Raw genomic sequence first — 16,963 nt, 5'->3', positions numbered from 1 at the left:
AGAAATAATACTTTAGTAAGTTTTTTTTGTCTTTGATTAAGCAGCCTTTTCAACTATAAATAATATTTGATTTTTGCTCCAGTTCTGTAAATCACCATCTCTAGGTAGAGAAGCGAGAAAAGTTGAATCACGTGTTAGTGGTAGGCTCATAGACATATTAGACATGGGTCGTCTGGAAAACTTGGGCTCCGATTCCGCTATTTGCAATGGTCGATGAGTGAATTGAATTTGATACTATTCGTATTCCACTAAACATTTTTCCACACAATAATTGGAAATTCATTGTATTGCCAATGAGTGCTCCGACCCGTATTGAATTTGTAAGTAGCGGACTCCGAACTTGCGAACTTGCGTTTGGCCGACGACATTATCATAGTGGCAGAAACGCTGCTAGATCTAAAACAAATGCTGAATTACCTGCTTACTGCTTTCGGTTGAACTTAGATACCTAAAACCAAAGTCATGTTCAACAAACATTAACTACCGGAACCGATTACAGTACAGTACAATTTACATCTTCGATCCCACAGTGCCTAAAAACAAAAGTCTTCAATCAGTGCGTCATACCCGTCATGAGTGTCATGACATACGGAGCTAAAACGTGGACAATTACAGAACGGCTAGTCCACAAATTGAAGGTCGCTCAGCGAGCTACGGAAAGGGTTATGCTCGGTGTTTCTTTGTGGGATAGAATCAGAAATTATTCAGAGAACCAAGGTAACGGCTGTAGCCCACCGGATCAGCAAGCTGAAGTTGCTGGCGCCTGGCAAAAACGAGTTCTCGAGTGGAGACCGCGGCTCGGCAAACGTAGTGTAGGACGTCCCCAGGCACGTTGGAGTGATGATCTGCGCAGGATGGCCGGAGGAAGCTGGATGCGAGCAGCTGAAGATAGATCTCGATAGTGTGCAATTGAGGAGGCCTATGGACGAATATGGGCTGATGATGATAATGAGGATGAAATAGCGGAATCGGTGCCCAAGTTGTCCAGGCGGCTTATGTCTACAATATATTATGAGTCTACCACTAACAGGTGTTTCGACATTTCTTTTGCCTGAGTGAAACGCTAATGACTTCAACCCATGCCGAGGGCGAGGGGATATGTCGGATTCACACCGACAGCCAGAGCCACGGGATCGCTCGCTGACGCTCAGCGTCGCTTCTCTACCTAGCCTGTAAGCCCTAGCTGAGCTTTCTCAACAAAATAAGAACCGAGTAACGAGCACCCCTTCCTTCCATCTAACTAATCGACGCTTAGATAAAAATAGAATAATAGGTATATTTCGATCATTCACGTCGCAAAGCTAGTTTAGAATGTATTACTGATTGTTTTGCTGAACGTAATGTTTGTGCGTAAATTGTTTGTGAACAATATTAATAAAACTAAGTACGTATTTGATAACATTTGTGATTAAAAGTAATTTTTAGGGTTCCGAATCTGAAAAAGAAAGTAAGTAGGAACCATAATCAGATTACCTACTAGTCTGTCGTTCTGTCTTGCGATGTGTCAGACCATCAATATCCTAAAAAACGGTAAAGCAACACAATTTGAAGTTCATATCATGTTCCCTATAGTTTGGCACCTACAATCCTATTTTGCTGTTGACACATAAACTTGGCGCTTGTCGCATAAAAAGCAAAAATATCTAAATCTTTATAAAAAAAATCTAAATATTTTATGGTGGTACGGAACCCACAGTGCGAGTCCGACTCGCTCTTGCCGGATTTTTTCAGTAAGTATCTCTTTAATAACGGACCTTGTACTGAGATACGTAAAGATTGTCTGTTGTCCAGTGAAGATCAAGGCTTTTTTATTTATATTTTGATAAAGATGGTCTCACTAATCTCTTAGATTTAGACCTATAAAATGTAGGCTCCTGTGGTGGCACCATCAGTCGCAAGTGAGCCGGCGTGGTAGCAAGATCTAAAATTCCAAAAAATATATTTCGAAGGCCTTAGAACTTTGGGTAAGGTTTTATTTGTTTATAATTTTTTTTTAGATAAAAAAATCTTTGAATTCTTCAACCAGATGAATATAGTGATCAGATCAACTTAATTAGAATTCAAATCATGTCATTATTTTTTCTATAATTATAAATAATAAGTAGATGTATTTTTTGTGTATTCGCGAAGAGAGATATTATCAATCCTTCAGTTGCTTTTGAGTTTCAAAACATTCATTTTCGTCACATGTAATTTTCTTTAATACAACTTGTTATACTACAATAATGTAATTGATTGAAATATAATGTGGTGCCTACTTTTTATTTTAAATTGTCTTGTTAAATCCCGCGTGTATTAAAGTATATTCCCCATAAAAAAATATTTAAGAACGAGTACCTCGTTTTTTAGATTATTCGTAGATAATAAATGTGCCCCACTCAATACGCAATAGTAAGGTTAACATAATAGTATACCAACTTACATAAACGAGGTGTAAACAATACTCAAATCAAATAAAAAATCTTTATTTGTTCAAAACTTGGTAGCTTTAGTTTTAACGAGTGACTGTGACACCGAGTTTAACAAGAACCAAGTGTGTCAATTCACTTGTATTTTTTTAATTTTCCGTATTTAAATAAATCTGGGTCTCTCCCACAATCATCTTTAGAACTCTTACATTGTGCGAGTAAGTAATGATTTTAATAAACTATGCGAAGAGTTCTGGTGTGATCCCTTTGTCACTAAAATTACTTCCTTAAGAAGAACCTTAAGTTTTTTTTCCTCAAATAAATAGTTTGTTTTCTAGAAGTTGCATCTTGTAATATTGCGTGTTCACAAATGTTGGATAAATCTCTGTTCAGTTCTCTGTATGTCTCTCTCTAAATTCAATTTCATTCAATTTCTATTCATGCTTATGCTACTTTAGTTTTATCACTTATTCATGTTACTGTAGCTGTTGGTTGTCCTTCATAAATAAATACTTTTCACTAATGTGTCGGCGCTAACGTGGGATCAACTGAGGCCTTCGTTTAGGTTGGATATGCGAGAAATTGACGCTAGACGCTGAAGGACGCTGTAAACGATGCCAACTTATGAAAGTTATGAGACGTACGCGAAGTCACGTTAACAATTTCAATAAGAATTCTTTAAAATTCCAGTAAAATTTACTGACGGTCTGGTTATTCCGGATAATAATTTAATGTAATCATGTATTTCTTTGTTACTAATTTAATAAATAATAAATATAATGGGAATACATAACATAGTAGTACCTAATAGTTGTAAGTTTTCAAATTAAAATGCTTGAATTTAAAAAGTTACATAGATGCCAACGACAATATTTTGTACCTATTATCTATTTGCGCTGATTAAAAAATAAATAACTATTAAAACAGCAGTTAAAACCAGGGGTTTAGGTATAGGTATACTAGGTCTTTAATAGCCTCCAGATATATAGTATTGTTGCAATAAATGAGATATGTAGATATCTACCTAATCTGCCTATTAAAAATACGTTTAAGTGTGTAAACATCGGGTCACTGGGTGTGTTTTTATCAGCTTATTGAATTTTCCATTCGACAAGCCTCTATCAATTAAGATTTTATATCTGTTTTATTTTATTGCGATGATACGCACCTATCAAACGTGATATCTGCAATAAACATACAAAAAAAAAAATTAACGAAGCAATTAATTAAAATTAATTGTTTTATATGTAGTAATTATTTGTTTGAGAGATTGCTACGTGTTAGATACCTATTTAGAATGTCGTTACGCTGCGCCATTGTGTGTCGTGTCGTTGGTTCGATTCTCGCTTAAGACAAACTTTGGTGTTATCTAAAAATGTCTTTATTTTTTCTAGTCTTATTTCCACAATTGATTACACATAAACCAAAAAGGGAAATAAAATTCGAAATTTTGTTGAAAAAGGGATACTTTTTTCAACAAAATTTCGAAATCGATCTACAGTAACGTCCGCGTCCACATTAAGAACTATGGAATTTAGTTTGCTTTCTGTTGATACAGATTCCAATTAAAATGGCTACCTTCAAGTACAGCGGACCATCTCCTTACAAACTAGCTCAGACTTACCCCGAGGAGGACTACTTGCATACCGAGTAAGTTATATTTAGTTTTAATTTGAAATACTAATGTTAGTACTTTACCAGCTACTTAATTGTCGGTACTTGGGCCATAGTTCTCTTGAGGCTTAAGGCAGTGTGTTCAATACTCGTGTCGGGTATTGTTATTAACATTGACTGTTATTGTACCATATGTTTTGTTAACGTGACAAACAAACCAGATAATAGCCTTATTTATCAACATTTTTTTTAAACATCGTTATGTAAGTCGCTATGGTCATATACCTAAACATTTTTGTTTCAGATACGTGAACAACTTTACTTTAAACCATGCGTCTAAGCGTCCGTTTAAGCCTCTGGTCGGTGCTATCTTCGGGCTTGGTCGCGCCGGCTCCATTCACTTGTCGAACATTATTAACAACAACCGTGTCACCCTAAAGTACATCGTTGACGACCGTCCTGAGAGGTTCGCAGACCTAAAGAAGTACTGGAACTTGAGCGACAAGGTCGTTCTGATCCCCTCTAAAGAGGCCAACCGCGTCTACACTGACAAAGAGTAAGTTCTATTTATAAAGTTGGAGTAGTTTATGTCTTGTATAAGTTTCAATATATTTGTACAGTTGGCAAAAAACTTAACAAAATTGGTTAGCAGCCGCTGTTGCCATACTTTTTTATACTGTATTTAAGAGCTTTGCAAATACAAAAATGGTCATGGACTTTTGTCGCCGATTGTACAGTCAGCAAAAGCAATAAGTCGGATTAACTACGCACCTCTGATATATTATTGGATTTGATAGATATCTATAATAGCATTAATGATTCGTGATAAGTCTATTTTGAGTTCTTAGTCATCAATCATTACATTCTGCTATTTTCACGTGTAAGTCTTCTGTCAACAGTCAACATATCTATGAAATATTTAACTTTTCAAAGGTTTTTTAGCGGCAAAGTTGTGCGTTAGAAAGTTAGGAATGACTTTATATAAAAAAATGCAAAACGCTTGCCGTCGGCTTTTTTTTGGTTCTCGGATAAGTATTAATAAGTTGGTAATGATTACAGAGTCAACGTGGTGTTCATCGGCTCCCCAACCTGGACTCACCACGATATTGTCGTCAACTCCATTGCTAACAACAAGGATGTCTTCTGTGAGAAGCCCATTGCTGAGAACATTGAAGAAACAAAGAAATGCTACGAAGCTGCTAAATCCAAAAACCGCGTCCTCTTCTCGGCCTTCAACCGCCGATTCGATCCCTCCTACAGGGCTCTTAAGGACAGGGTTAGAAAAGGAGAGATCGGACATGTGCAGATTCTTAAAGTAACCTCAAGGGACTCCCCGCTACCTTCCATTGACTACCTCAAGACTTCAGGTATGGTATTTGTTATTAAAACATGACGCTATAAAGTATATTTTGTAGTAATGTTATTCAAATATGTATTCCCAAATTCTATTCAAATATCTACGTATGTAAATTTAAGACTCATATCAAAGAGATAATTACGATTAGATCACTGTTGGAACATTTTTTGCAAGTCAGAGACAATACGTGCTTTATTGATTGGAAGTATTGGAACTATCTAGCGTTATCAATTCAGCTTAGTCGTCAATTAAGCCATTAATAATCCCCAAACTTTATTGATGGATTGAAAAGAGTTTATACATTGTTTGTATTTTTTTATTCCTAAACAGACTGAGGATGGGGTATCGTTGAAATCTTTTTGTTATCCTTAATTACGTTATATCTGTATAGCTGTTTTCTGCAGGATTTAGTAGTCTTTCGAATACGATAGCATTTGGTCCAATTTTTGAAATATTTTTTTGTAATTGGTTAATGTTTCGTGGCAGGTGGTGTGTTCCATGACTGTTTAGTGCATGACTTCGACATGGCCTGCTGGGTGTTGGGAGAGCTTCCGATCCGCGTCCAAGCCAGCGCTACTGCTCTGATCCCGGAAATTAAAGCTATCGATGACTTCGACACTATTGGCTTTATGCTAACTTACCCATCAGGCACCATCGTTCTCGGTGATAACAGCCGTTTCTCACCGAACGGTTACGACCAAAGATTAGAAGTTTTTGGAAACAAAGGTAAAGAAATATAAGTGCTTCTTATTTCTCACTGCGTCCGTTTAGGATTTATTATTTGCATATATGTGTAATATTGATTTATTTTAAACTAAACAGTACAATTTATTTCCAGGAATGATCAAGGTGGAAAATGAGAGACCGTTCCACTCAACCGACATTTTGATCGGCCAGGAAGGCGTCAACCATTCCCCCATCTTCTACTCATTCCCATCTCGTTACAAGCTCGGCTACCGCAACGAATTGGAACACTTCTTGGATGTAGTTATTAGTGAGTATCAAAATGACATTAAGTATTTTTGACATAAAATTTTAAGATTACCTGACTAAAGATTTCAAGATTGGAGATAAACCTGGCTCACGTGGGATATGATAATCGATCGAATAATATTCTTGCGCAGTAAAAATCCCACCAAGTTTTGTTAAAAAGCTTTTGTTAATAGGTATCTTGTTCCAGAACCCAGTTATGAAAATAAACATCAAACGTATGTCAATTCTTAATATGATTTTTTTATTAACAGGTGGCTGCCCAATGGATGTGACCGATTACCAGACTCTCGCTATTAGCAAGATCGCGACTGCGGCTGAGAAGAGTGCCCGTACCGGTCAATCTGTGGAACTTGACTGGAGCCGTGATGGAATCCCCACCAACTATTCTTAGACTGTGTTTCATACATATCGCAAAAATGTTTTATGTAATGAGATTTATATATTTGTTGTGTTGTTTTAAATGAAAATAAACCTTTTTAATTAAATAAAATAGTCATTTTTTAAATTACTTTACTAACTAGAAGCACAAGATATCTAACAGCTTTGCTGAGTTTGGGACACGAGAGAAGTTTGTCAGAATGGAATGCATATTTATTTGATCTTCTTATACATAAAAATGTTCAAAGGCGGACTTATATGCCAGAGGCGTTCCCTACCAGTCAACCATATGGTATTGCGTGCTAATACGTTTATATCAAACTAGCTGTTGCCCGCGACTTCGTCCCTGTGGGTAGAAGATATAAGTTATGATTTATACCTGCCCTGATTTTTTCACATTTTCCATTGTATCTTCGCTCCTATTAGTCACAGCATGATGGTTTGTAGCCTAAAGCCTTCCGCGATGAATAGTATATTCAACACAAAAATATTTTTTCAATTTGGACCAGTAGTTCCTGAGCTTAGCGCGTTCAAACAAACAAACAAACAAACAAACAAACTCTTCAGGTTTATATATTAGTATAGATTATATTAAAACATACACAATATTGTATGAAATAATTATAAAGAATACACTAAATATAACGCATAAACATACGAATACTACAATAGGTAATAGGGGAGGTGAGGCTGTTGCAACGACTGTGCGCGCGACGTGTGAGAACAATTATTTTGAATGCAATAACAGTTCTTCACATCTTGATTTCGGGGAGAAGGGGTTTGCAGTAAGACAGATTGGATGGGGAAACAAGATTTAACAAAAGCAAATCTGTGAGAAGGACACAAGATTTTTTGTGGAAGAAGGTCGTGGCAGCGGTTATCATACAGATAGTCGAAGTATTGTAATAAATTAGTGGAGGCAGTGGGTGACGTCAAAAAGCAATAAAGTATAGAGAGAGCCTGCTAATAGGATAGTTGACACAATTTGAAAATTCTATCAAACCTGTAGCAGGGTATCTATTTTAGGTACCCTAAATGCATTTATGAGTTCATTAATGCAGTTATTGAGAAGTGCTGCAATTATGGTGGCTAAGGGTAGAAAGGAGTGTATTATGACAGATGTTAGTAAAAGCACTTGAGAAAGGCCACTAACTCTTTAGAAAAATCTTCTAAAATTTAAGTTTTCCGTAACTATGGAATCTACCTTGGATTTATGTTTTGGGGAGTTCCAAATCCTTAAAATCCAACAATTCTCTGCCAACACAATATCGATGTTACTGAAGTCCAAACATCGACAAAAGCGGTAAACCACTCAAGACGCATATACTACGGCTAAAACCGTGGAATGGGATATTTTATTGCATATAAGAAAAATATATTCATGAGATAGCATAATCAAAAAGTAGTCAGCAAGTGTTAGTTTAAGGTCATAAAATACAAAAACAATTGTTAAAATTTGATTCCAAGTTTGCTTTAAACCATTAAATCCATCAGCCCCTTACTAGCCTAGATGTTAAAAAGTAGTAGTTTATGTAATTTTAATTTACTAAACATTTTGGAGCGCTTTTTTCTGTCCAGTCAAAAAGTTAAGTTGTCAGTCATGGGTGGACACATCGTTTATTTAGTGAAGCAGACGACGACTAAACTGCTTAGTCTTCAGTGAGTATCAGTGTGAGAATCTGAGGCTACAGGTTCCTCCACCGAACTGGTGAGTGCCCTAGAGGATTTACCTAGCTTACAAAAATAAAGTTGTATATATGAAGCACTCAGCTAAAATCAGTTAAAATAATAGAAACGACGATCATAGCGCTTGTTGTTGTCTATAACCCAGTGTCATGATGATTTTTTACAGTATATCAGAATGTACTCTGTGATGATTTCATTCTCTGTCTGTTTGGCTCACAGATCTATTAAATTCTATGGTTTGACTATAAAACTGTAAAATCTTTTTTTTTATTTGTAGTAAGTAAAAAACACACATTGTTTCGGACAATTATTGCCAGAAATAAAAAAATCTTCGCTTTCGTTTTAAAATGACAGTGACAAGGTGACAACATTTTGACGCATGACGTATCAACAAGCAAATTCCGCGGCGGCGAATCCCAGCATTGCATTGGTGTTCTTTTTTGTATTAAAGTCGTTTGTCGCTGTAAACTCCTGCAAGTAAATAAGTAACAAGTAAGCACCTGTTTTATGCAACTGTTTATTAGTTTGCAACATATGCACAATTGTTTTATTCCTTTAAGGTTAATTGTTAACTTTCGTTTGACAAAAATGTTTTTTACTTCATCTGCAACAAAGACCGGAAAACTTTCAATAAATATGACTGCAAGATTCGTGTCTATACTTGTTTCGTGTAGTTTCTCTCAATCATTATTATTTCATTACGCATTGTTAACGAAAAAAAACTTTGTTTCTCTTGGCATATGTGATGTATGTGGTAGTCAAAATGATATTGTGTAAATATAATGATAACTCTGTTCTTTATTATTTCAGAAATCAAAATGGCTAATCAATGGGGTCAAAAGGCTGAGGAACTGGAAGTTTCTAATAAAATAGCTGGATTAGGTCTAAATAAAAAACCTTTGAGCCAGACAGAAGATGTTGATGAATCACCCGATGCCGCAAACCCAGCAGACACCTCCCTTTTAATGAAAATCATAAGGCAAGGTTTAGTTGAATCCAAATTGGACATAGAAATCCAAAGAAAAGATCCTAATTCACCGTTGTATTCAGTCAAGACTTTTGAAGCTTTACATCTAAAGCCTAATCTACTTAAAGGAGTTTATGCCATGGGTTTCAATGCCCCTTCCAAAATTCAAGAGACTGCATTACCAACCCTTCTTGCAGATCCTCCTCAGAATATGATTGCTCAATCCCAGTCAGGAACTGGTAAAACAGCAGCCTTTGTGTTGGCCATGCTAAGTAGAGTGGACTCTAGTAAAAACTACCCACAAGTTCTATGTTTGAGTCCCACTTATGAGTTAGCTATTCAGACTGGAGAAGTTGCTGCTAAAATGGCCAAGTTTTGTCCTGATATCAAGCTAAAATATGCAGTCAGAGGCGAGGAAGTGCCACGAGGAACTAAGATCCAGGATCACATCATTATTGGAACTCCTGGAAAAATGTTAGATTGGGGTGTGAAATTTGGTATGTTTGACATGAGCAAAATTAAGGTATTTGTACTAGATGAGGCTGATGTAATGATTGACAGGCAAGGACACCAAGATCAGTGCATCCGTATTCACAAATGCCTGCCTTCTACTTGTCAAATGATGTTCTTCTCTGCTACATATGACACAGCTGTTATGGATTTTGCTGAAATGATCATTCCCAACCCTATTATAATACGGCTGTTACGAGAAGAAGAGTCTCTAGATAACATTAAGCAGTACTATGTTAAGTGTAAGAGTGCAGATGAGAAATACAGAGCTATCTGCAACATCTATGGCGTGATAACAATTGGTCAAGCAATTATCTTTTGTCATACAAGAAAAACTGCTGCCTGGTTGTCAGAGAAAATGTCTAAAGATGGACATTCTGTAGCTGTTCTCTCTGGTGAGCTAACAGTTGATCAAAGAATAGCAGTACTTGACAGATTCAGAGCTGGCTTAGAAAAGGTACTTATAACCACTAATGTGTTATCCCGAGGAATAGATGTTGAACAGGTGACACTTGTGGTGAACTTTGATATGCCTATGGACATGGAGAAGAAAGCAGACTGTGAGACATATCTTCACAGAATTGGGCGCACTGGGCGTTTTGGTAAAGCTGGTATTGCCATTAACTTGATAGACTCACCACAAACGATGGACATTTGTAAAGAGATTGAGTCTCACTTTGGAAAGAAAATACAATTACTTGATATAGAAGATGCAGAAGAAATCGAAAAAATTGGGGCTTAAATCCAATATTTGTGCAAGTGCTTGTTATAGAAATGTTTTGCTTAAAACTATCTTACCTACTTATAAGTCTTACATTGTTGAAGTTACACATACTTTGGTATTAAATAAATAATTTTTGTAATACTCTGGTTTTCCTTTCATTGTATCCTGCCTACTTCTGTAATTAAATGAACCTTCAAGTTTAAACTATAGGTTAAAAACGACAAATGATAATATGGTTGGAGAGAGTGGACTACACCTTACAAATTAAGTATAACAAAAAATCAGCTTGCCCAATTGCTGTTACGAATCCTATTTTATAATAAAATGGATTTAATGCCTCGAAATATTTTAAGTTTTAATAAAGTACTACTCAATTTCGTTAAATCGAACCTAAATCTTAGTCATGATGGTACATGTCGCTATTTTTTTGTCACTGGTTCTGTTGCCTTGCCATTTTTTAGTGTATTTTACCTACTTTGTTAGCTTAGCGACGCAAAATGTGTCTTGCACTCTGATACGAGAGAGCGCCCCTTGACCCGATCTTTGGCTTCTCGCTAGTCATCGGCATGAAGCGCTTGAAGGTCCGCTTCGACTGTATCTTTCCAGCGATATCTGGTATGGACAACAGAGCGTCGCGTCTATCTGTTGGTCGTCCTCGACACACCTATTTCATCACCGCGATCTTCTCCCATCCTTTCGAGGGGGCCAAGCCATCGGAGTCTTGAGATTTGATTTCCCCCCTGATGATGGGCGCTTTTTCGTATCCGCCAGCTTCCGTTGGGGTTTTGCACAGGTCCCCAGAATTTGCGTACAACCTTTTTTCTCGTAATCAGAAGCTTATTCTTATTTTTATGTAATGTGAAGTGCAATTTCAATATTACAACTTATTTTAATACCAGCCCATGTAATAATATGTGCTGGGCAGAGGCCTCATACCGCACAGGGAAGGTTTGAGCATTGACATAGACACCATGCTAGCATCCATTCATTGATGGCTATCCTTTCATAGTTTCACATACAAGCTACATAATACAATTACAAGTACAAGCCATAATTACTTACAAATATTGGATTTAAAATAAAATATCACCAAAGTGGCAGTTCTTTTGTGTGTTTAGTAAGAGTTTAAACAATGTAAATAAAGGGAAATCTTTTATTAATTAATAAATAACTTATCACTACTCTGACACATTGATTAAATATTTAAATTAGTATATTTTCATCTATTTAGCGTCCACCTTGAGCTCCAGCTGGTTCAGGGTTTGTTGCTCCTGATATCATTACAAATATAGCAATTGGTACAATATACATCCACTGAAACAAAAAAAACATAAATTATATAGTTGCAGTTTTATAAGATTGTTGAATGTATGTACCTCAACTTACATATTTAGCTAAAAATGATCTGTTATCCTTTACATCTCCTTTCTCCCTTGCCTCTCTCTCTCGTTCAAGTTTCTGGATGTAAGAAGCTGTATCAGGTCTGGAAAAGAAATGGAAAATGTTGAGTTTATTATCATATACAGATTTTCGAATTTAAATTCTTGTTAATTATTTACAATCTATGAATTTGGTGTTATCTACTTCTTGTTATAGTAGTGTTGATATTTGCACGTGCAGATGGACAATAAGATGGATAGACTGGTAGACTGGTAGCCGACCCCAACATAGTTGGGAAAAGGCTAGGCCAATGATGAACATATCTTAAAATCAAAATCTGATAACTACTTACACAGGAGCCTGCTCCACGTAGCGCAGGAAGAAGTTGGAGTTGATCTTATGGCTACTGGCACCTTTGAGTAGGGGTTGTGAAGAATTTGTAACTTGGAAGCTGACTGCTATGACAGCACCGTTTGGTAGCACCCAAGCATTAATGACATCAGACAAGCCATTCTCTAAGAAGGCATCTGCTTTAACAGAGGAGAAGAATTCTGTTCCCTTGCTGTTGTCTGCAGATGTTACTACAGTCCTCATTGTGTAGAATCCATTGACTTCAGCTATACTCTGAAAATGATACAAGTCTTATTATCTTGTTTACCACAAATTCTAATCCATAATGATAACATACCTTTAATTCCTCAATGTGTTGCTTAGTGAATGGTATTTGTTCTATAACTGAAGTGCTGCCCGCTCGAATACTTTTTAATGATATGTTTCCTCTTGAACAGTACCTTTCATGTCCACAATTTAGAGAGTGTTCAATCTTTATGTTCAACCACCCGTCATAATCAATACCGGCCTGTAAATACACAAAGTGTTTTTTTTAAATGTAAAAGTAATTAATTATAATTCATTTTCCACACATAAAGGGTTTTTACAAAGTTATCATTTAATTTACCGCATAATTAACAACTCCAAGTAGAGTCAACACTGCAATCATGTGTAAACGCATCTTTCCTATCTTAAACGTCTTTTCCAAAATGAAAGTTATCAAGTTTTGTTTTACTTATAAAGCTTCACAGAGTTTAATCAGAGTTACAGCAATAGCAACAAAATCTGAAATCTCTCACTGACATAAGGATCTAATGATTTGACATTTTGTAATTTCATGAAAATTTTAGGTTATGTTCGGGCTGCCAGGCTTAATAAACAAGAGTGCAAAACGTGAAGATTAAAATTCTAATTCAATTTTATTGGAAACTAAAATAGTTTTCACTCTTAGGACACAGGTGTTGCAAAAATTACTTGTTTCGAATTTCCCAAAAAGAAATCATCTTCAATCATCTTGCTGTGCTCTGCTTGCTCACGAGGTGTTGAGTGAACTAGAAAGAGTGATGCACTTCGGTTTTTTTAAGCAGGTAGGGTTATACGACATACCTCTTCGCCTTCCCCAGAAAAATAACAGGAGAGCTTCCCCGAAAAAAAAAATATATACGCCTATTTATTCAGCCTCCAGGCTTAAAGCTTAAAAAAATTAAACTTAAACTACACTTAAACTTAAACTTAAAATACATTTTAAAAGCAACTAAAGCAGTTTGGCCCTTATACCTGTTTTCTAAGACATTATGTGGAGTTGAATTACAAACTGTACCAAAGGTACAATATTTATTTATTTATTTAATTATAACACTAATCTACCATTACAGGTTACTTAACCTAATGCGGTAGCTAGGACTAAACAAAGGTCTAATAAGTATTTATGTGAACCAGGGTTTTAAAGATTGATATATTACATTATGTACATAGTTGCAGGTCTAAATTCCAGCAACTGTTTTAATATGTAATTTTCTAATAATTCTGATATGCATAGGCAATAAGTTAGCCTGATACACATTGCTCCTCCTGGAATTGCTTGTTGCTTCATCCACTTTTCTCCTAGATATGAAATGCTTACTATTTACGATTCCCATGTTTCAAATTTCCGTCATTCCGCGATTTCTTGGAGTTCTCTGAATAAATTGGCTTCCAAGACTTTCAAAATCTTTGATTGATTTGTATCTTCTATAACTTTAAGTCCATTGAATTAGATGCATTTTGTACTTTATTTCATATTATTATGTTTATCAGTTTGGTTTTTTTATTTAATTATTTAAATAAAATATTATTATGTGGGTGTTGTAATCTTTATCAGTCGCATTTATATTTTTCCTTGATAGCCTGACTGGTTCAGATCCTACCCAAATCTCATGTTTAAACCTAAATAAATACCTAATTAAGTAAAAAAATATTTTATAGTTAACTAGTTTTTGTAAAACTATGTTTGGCCGGAACAAAGAGTTGTTCTGATCGATATTTGGTGGAACCAATTTTGTTAAGATTGCACTGGTTGGTGTTTGAAAATTTTTTAATTAAAAATAGTGGGTAATTTTGTAGTTTCCCAGAAAAAATACACATATTTATATACAATATCCGATACAGCAATGTAAAAAACAAACTTTTTAAAATAAACCATGACATAATGTGCACTGAAATTCATTAGGGAAGCGTGACGTCAGAAGGGCGTCAAAGAAGCGTGCAACGCTTAAACAAACAGGTGTATTGGAAGGCACGAACAAATTGTTAGCTTGCAGGACAAAAGAGTTGGTCTTATTAGCGTTGGCGTACCAATCTAAGTTGCTAATTCCCTACAGTGTGGCACGCACCTACCTACGGGATTACAATTGCTTGTTATTTTGCTATAAACTTGTGGGATCGTAGAGTAACACGATTTGGTTTTGATAAGGTGTTTGATATATTTATTCCACAGTGTAATTCCATGCAATATTTGTAGTTTTAAATTATTGGTTGCAGTTTTTTTCTGATAGTAGGTTACTTAAGTAGGCTTTTGCTTTATGCATGATCCAAGTTACTTATAGGACAATTTAACAAGAAATAATAGCGGTTATGACATTTTTTTTGGGCATAATTGATAAAGACCCATTTTAATCCTTAATTTCATGTCATTACCTACATGTAAGTTTCTAACTATTCTTCCTTATTTCCAATAGGTTTATGATCAAGGATTTTGATTGTTATCACAAAGGAATGCTTCTAATATTCCTCATAAAAAGATCAATGTAAATGCCTATAAAACAATTCTTTGTCAAGAATTCGGGTCCAGGAGATTTTTTACGAGCCCTCATACGAGATGAAATTAAACATGAATACTTGCTTTTACCTCTGACGTGGAACATTCCACTCCAATACATTCACTTTGAACACAAGGGAAACTCCAAGGGGGTAATCGGGTTTAGTAACATATATCTCCTTTAGCTTTCGCCGCAATGAGATAAATGACTAAAATCATCTCGGCTTTATTGAAATACCTTGGCTCTACAGCCAGGTAAAAATATGGAAAGTAATTTTTAGATCGGAAACTTCAGCCTGTGTAGGAGTCATTAGCTGTGTGTAAGCTTATAAAAGAAGTTATAACAATTTTAAACCGTTTTTCGTTTTGTGTCATTTAATTAATTTTCAAACAATAGTGTTTTAAATATCAATTGAATGTTAGTTTAAGCTCCGTATCCATATTACTACATTGACTTGTACTAACTGACAACGCGTTAAGAGAAGTACTATAAGATCTACTAGCAACCTACTTCTCATTTTCGGTTTAATAATAATAACAAAAAAAACTCTTAGTTCACTTTCAGCACATTCGCATAATTCCTGGAGTAGGTACTTTAATACAATTTGCAGATAGGTCAACTAACTGGCTCGACTTAAGCAAAAAGTGCACAGGTCGCTCTGTCGTATCGTACGTTGCACCGTCGAGGGGTGAGACAGCCACTACAAACGTAATTTAGTACTAGTTGAAGTGGATAAGCGTGAGTAGAATTATTTATCCGACGAGGACTCTGGTGGAGGTGACGCGTCCGATCCCGACGCGACTCCGCTGTGACGCGGCGCTCGCGCCCGGAACCGATTTACATACAATAAATACCAAGCCCTCATTTGCGTGACCGTCAACAGACATATTTAACATGCTCGTACAAACACGGCATTACATTTGTCAATATTTTCAGTCAACCAACTAAATCTGTTATTTCTAAAACGTAGGTATATACCTACTGTTTTAGATGAATTGATTCTTAACTCTTCGAAGCAGTAACTAAAAATGCGGTAAGTGTGCTTTAATTTATAATGCACTGTTAGAAACTAGAAACGGACTTGGACTGACTTTATAAATGAAAAGAATAATTTACTCCGCTAAATAGTGGGCGAGTGTGGAGTAGAACCCGGAAAAGAAATCGATCAATAGAAGCGATTAAAAAGTTCACGCTCATCAGTATTGAGCAAGCAAGTAGGTGTAGAAATATACCAAATTAACGGACTAACATAGGATACTTTGTGAAAACGTACGTTTTACATGTTAATGTTATTTCATGTGTTATCATATAAAAAACGGGGTCACTCAGTTTGACCCAATAACTATTGAAAGACCATTAAATAAGAGTATGAGATAAGATCAGTATCTACAGTACAGATACAATTAAAAAAAAAATTACTTTCAAGTCGGCCTTGCGGTTTTATGCGTGGATTGGTGTGAACGAGGTGCAGGTTCGATCAAAACGCAAACAAAGTACCCAGGTATCTTTCTCATAGATACATGTAGGTACCTACTTTCTTCATTATTTTAACGAACCACTGATAAACGTTGAATTAAATCGTCGTGAGGAAATCTGGTTTAAACATATTCAATCGGGTGCATCGCGGACGACTACCTACTCTTCGCAATGTGCCTCGAGTTCGATTTCCGTGCGGCGCAAGCATTTGGGAGATATTTATTTAAGTCAGAATGTTTTCGGTATACGTGATGTGAATGTGTGAAATCTCCACGACTACGTCGTTTTATTTAGTCCTTCAATAATTTTATTTAGTTGCTTTAAGACACATGTAAAAAGGTT

The 16,963-nt window shown here is 35.8% G+C and overlaps 3 protein-coding genes across 3 annotated transcripts; 2 read left to right on the top strand and 1 right to left on the bottom strand.

Moving 5' to 3' along the window:
* The first annotated feature begins 1,862 nt into the window (after positions 1–1,862).
* Positions 1,863–6,852, top strand: LOC113508313 (myo-inositol 2-dehydrogenase-like). Its single transcript, XM_026891269.1, has 7 exons — positions 1,863–1,964; positions 3,967–4,058; positions 4,327–4,578; positions 5,082–5,389; positions 5,866–6,105; positions 6,218–6,373; positions 6,624–6,852. Exons 2-7 carry the CDS (start codon positions 3,979–3,981, stop codon positions 6,761–6,763), a joined length of 1,176 nt encoding a protein of 391 aa, XP_026747070.1. The 5' UTR covers positions 1,863–1,964; positions 3,967–3,978; the 3' UTR covers positions 6,764–6,852.
* A 1,953-nt stretch (positions 6,853–8,805) lies between these two features.
* Positions 8,806–10,778, top strand: LOC113508311 (DEAD-box helicase Dbp80). Its single transcript, XM_026891267.1, has 2 exons — positions 8,806–8,928; positions 9,247–10,778. Exon 2 carries the CDS (start codon positions 9,255–9,257, stop codon positions 10,653–10,655), a length of 1,401 nt encoding a protein of 466 aa, XP_026747068.1. The 5' UTR covers positions 8,806–8,928; positions 9,247–9,254; the 3' UTR covers positions 10,656–10,778.
* A 1,010-nt stretch (positions 10,779–11,788) lies between these two features.
* LOC113508312 (ER membrane protein complex subunit 10) lies at positions 11,789–13,161 on the bottom strand. The gene is made up of 5 exons (XM_026891268.1): positions 12,976–13,161; positions 12,706–12,876; positions 12,370–12,641; positions 12,024–12,120; positions 11,789–11,951 (listed from the first exon to the last, which is right to left on the bottom strand). The coding sequence occupies exons 1-5, from the start codon at positions 13,027–13,029 to the stop codon at positions 11,865–11,867; spliced, it is 681 nt and encodes a 226-aa protein (XP_026747069.1). The 5' UTR covers positions 13,030–13,161; the 3' UTR covers positions 11,789–11,864.
* Between the last annotated feature and the right edge of the window lie 3,802 nt (positions 13,162–16,963).

Source organism: Trichoplusia ni, chromosome 2, assembly GCF_003590095.1.
Source record: "Trichoplusia ni isolate ovarian cell line Hi5 chromosome 2, tn1, whole genome shotgun sequence".
Classification (NCBI taxonomy): domain Eukaryota; kingdom Metazoa; phylum Arthropoda; class Insecta; order Lepidoptera; family Noctuidae; genus Trichoplusia; species Trichoplusia ni.
This window is presented reverse-complemented; position numbering and strand designations above follow the sequence as displayed.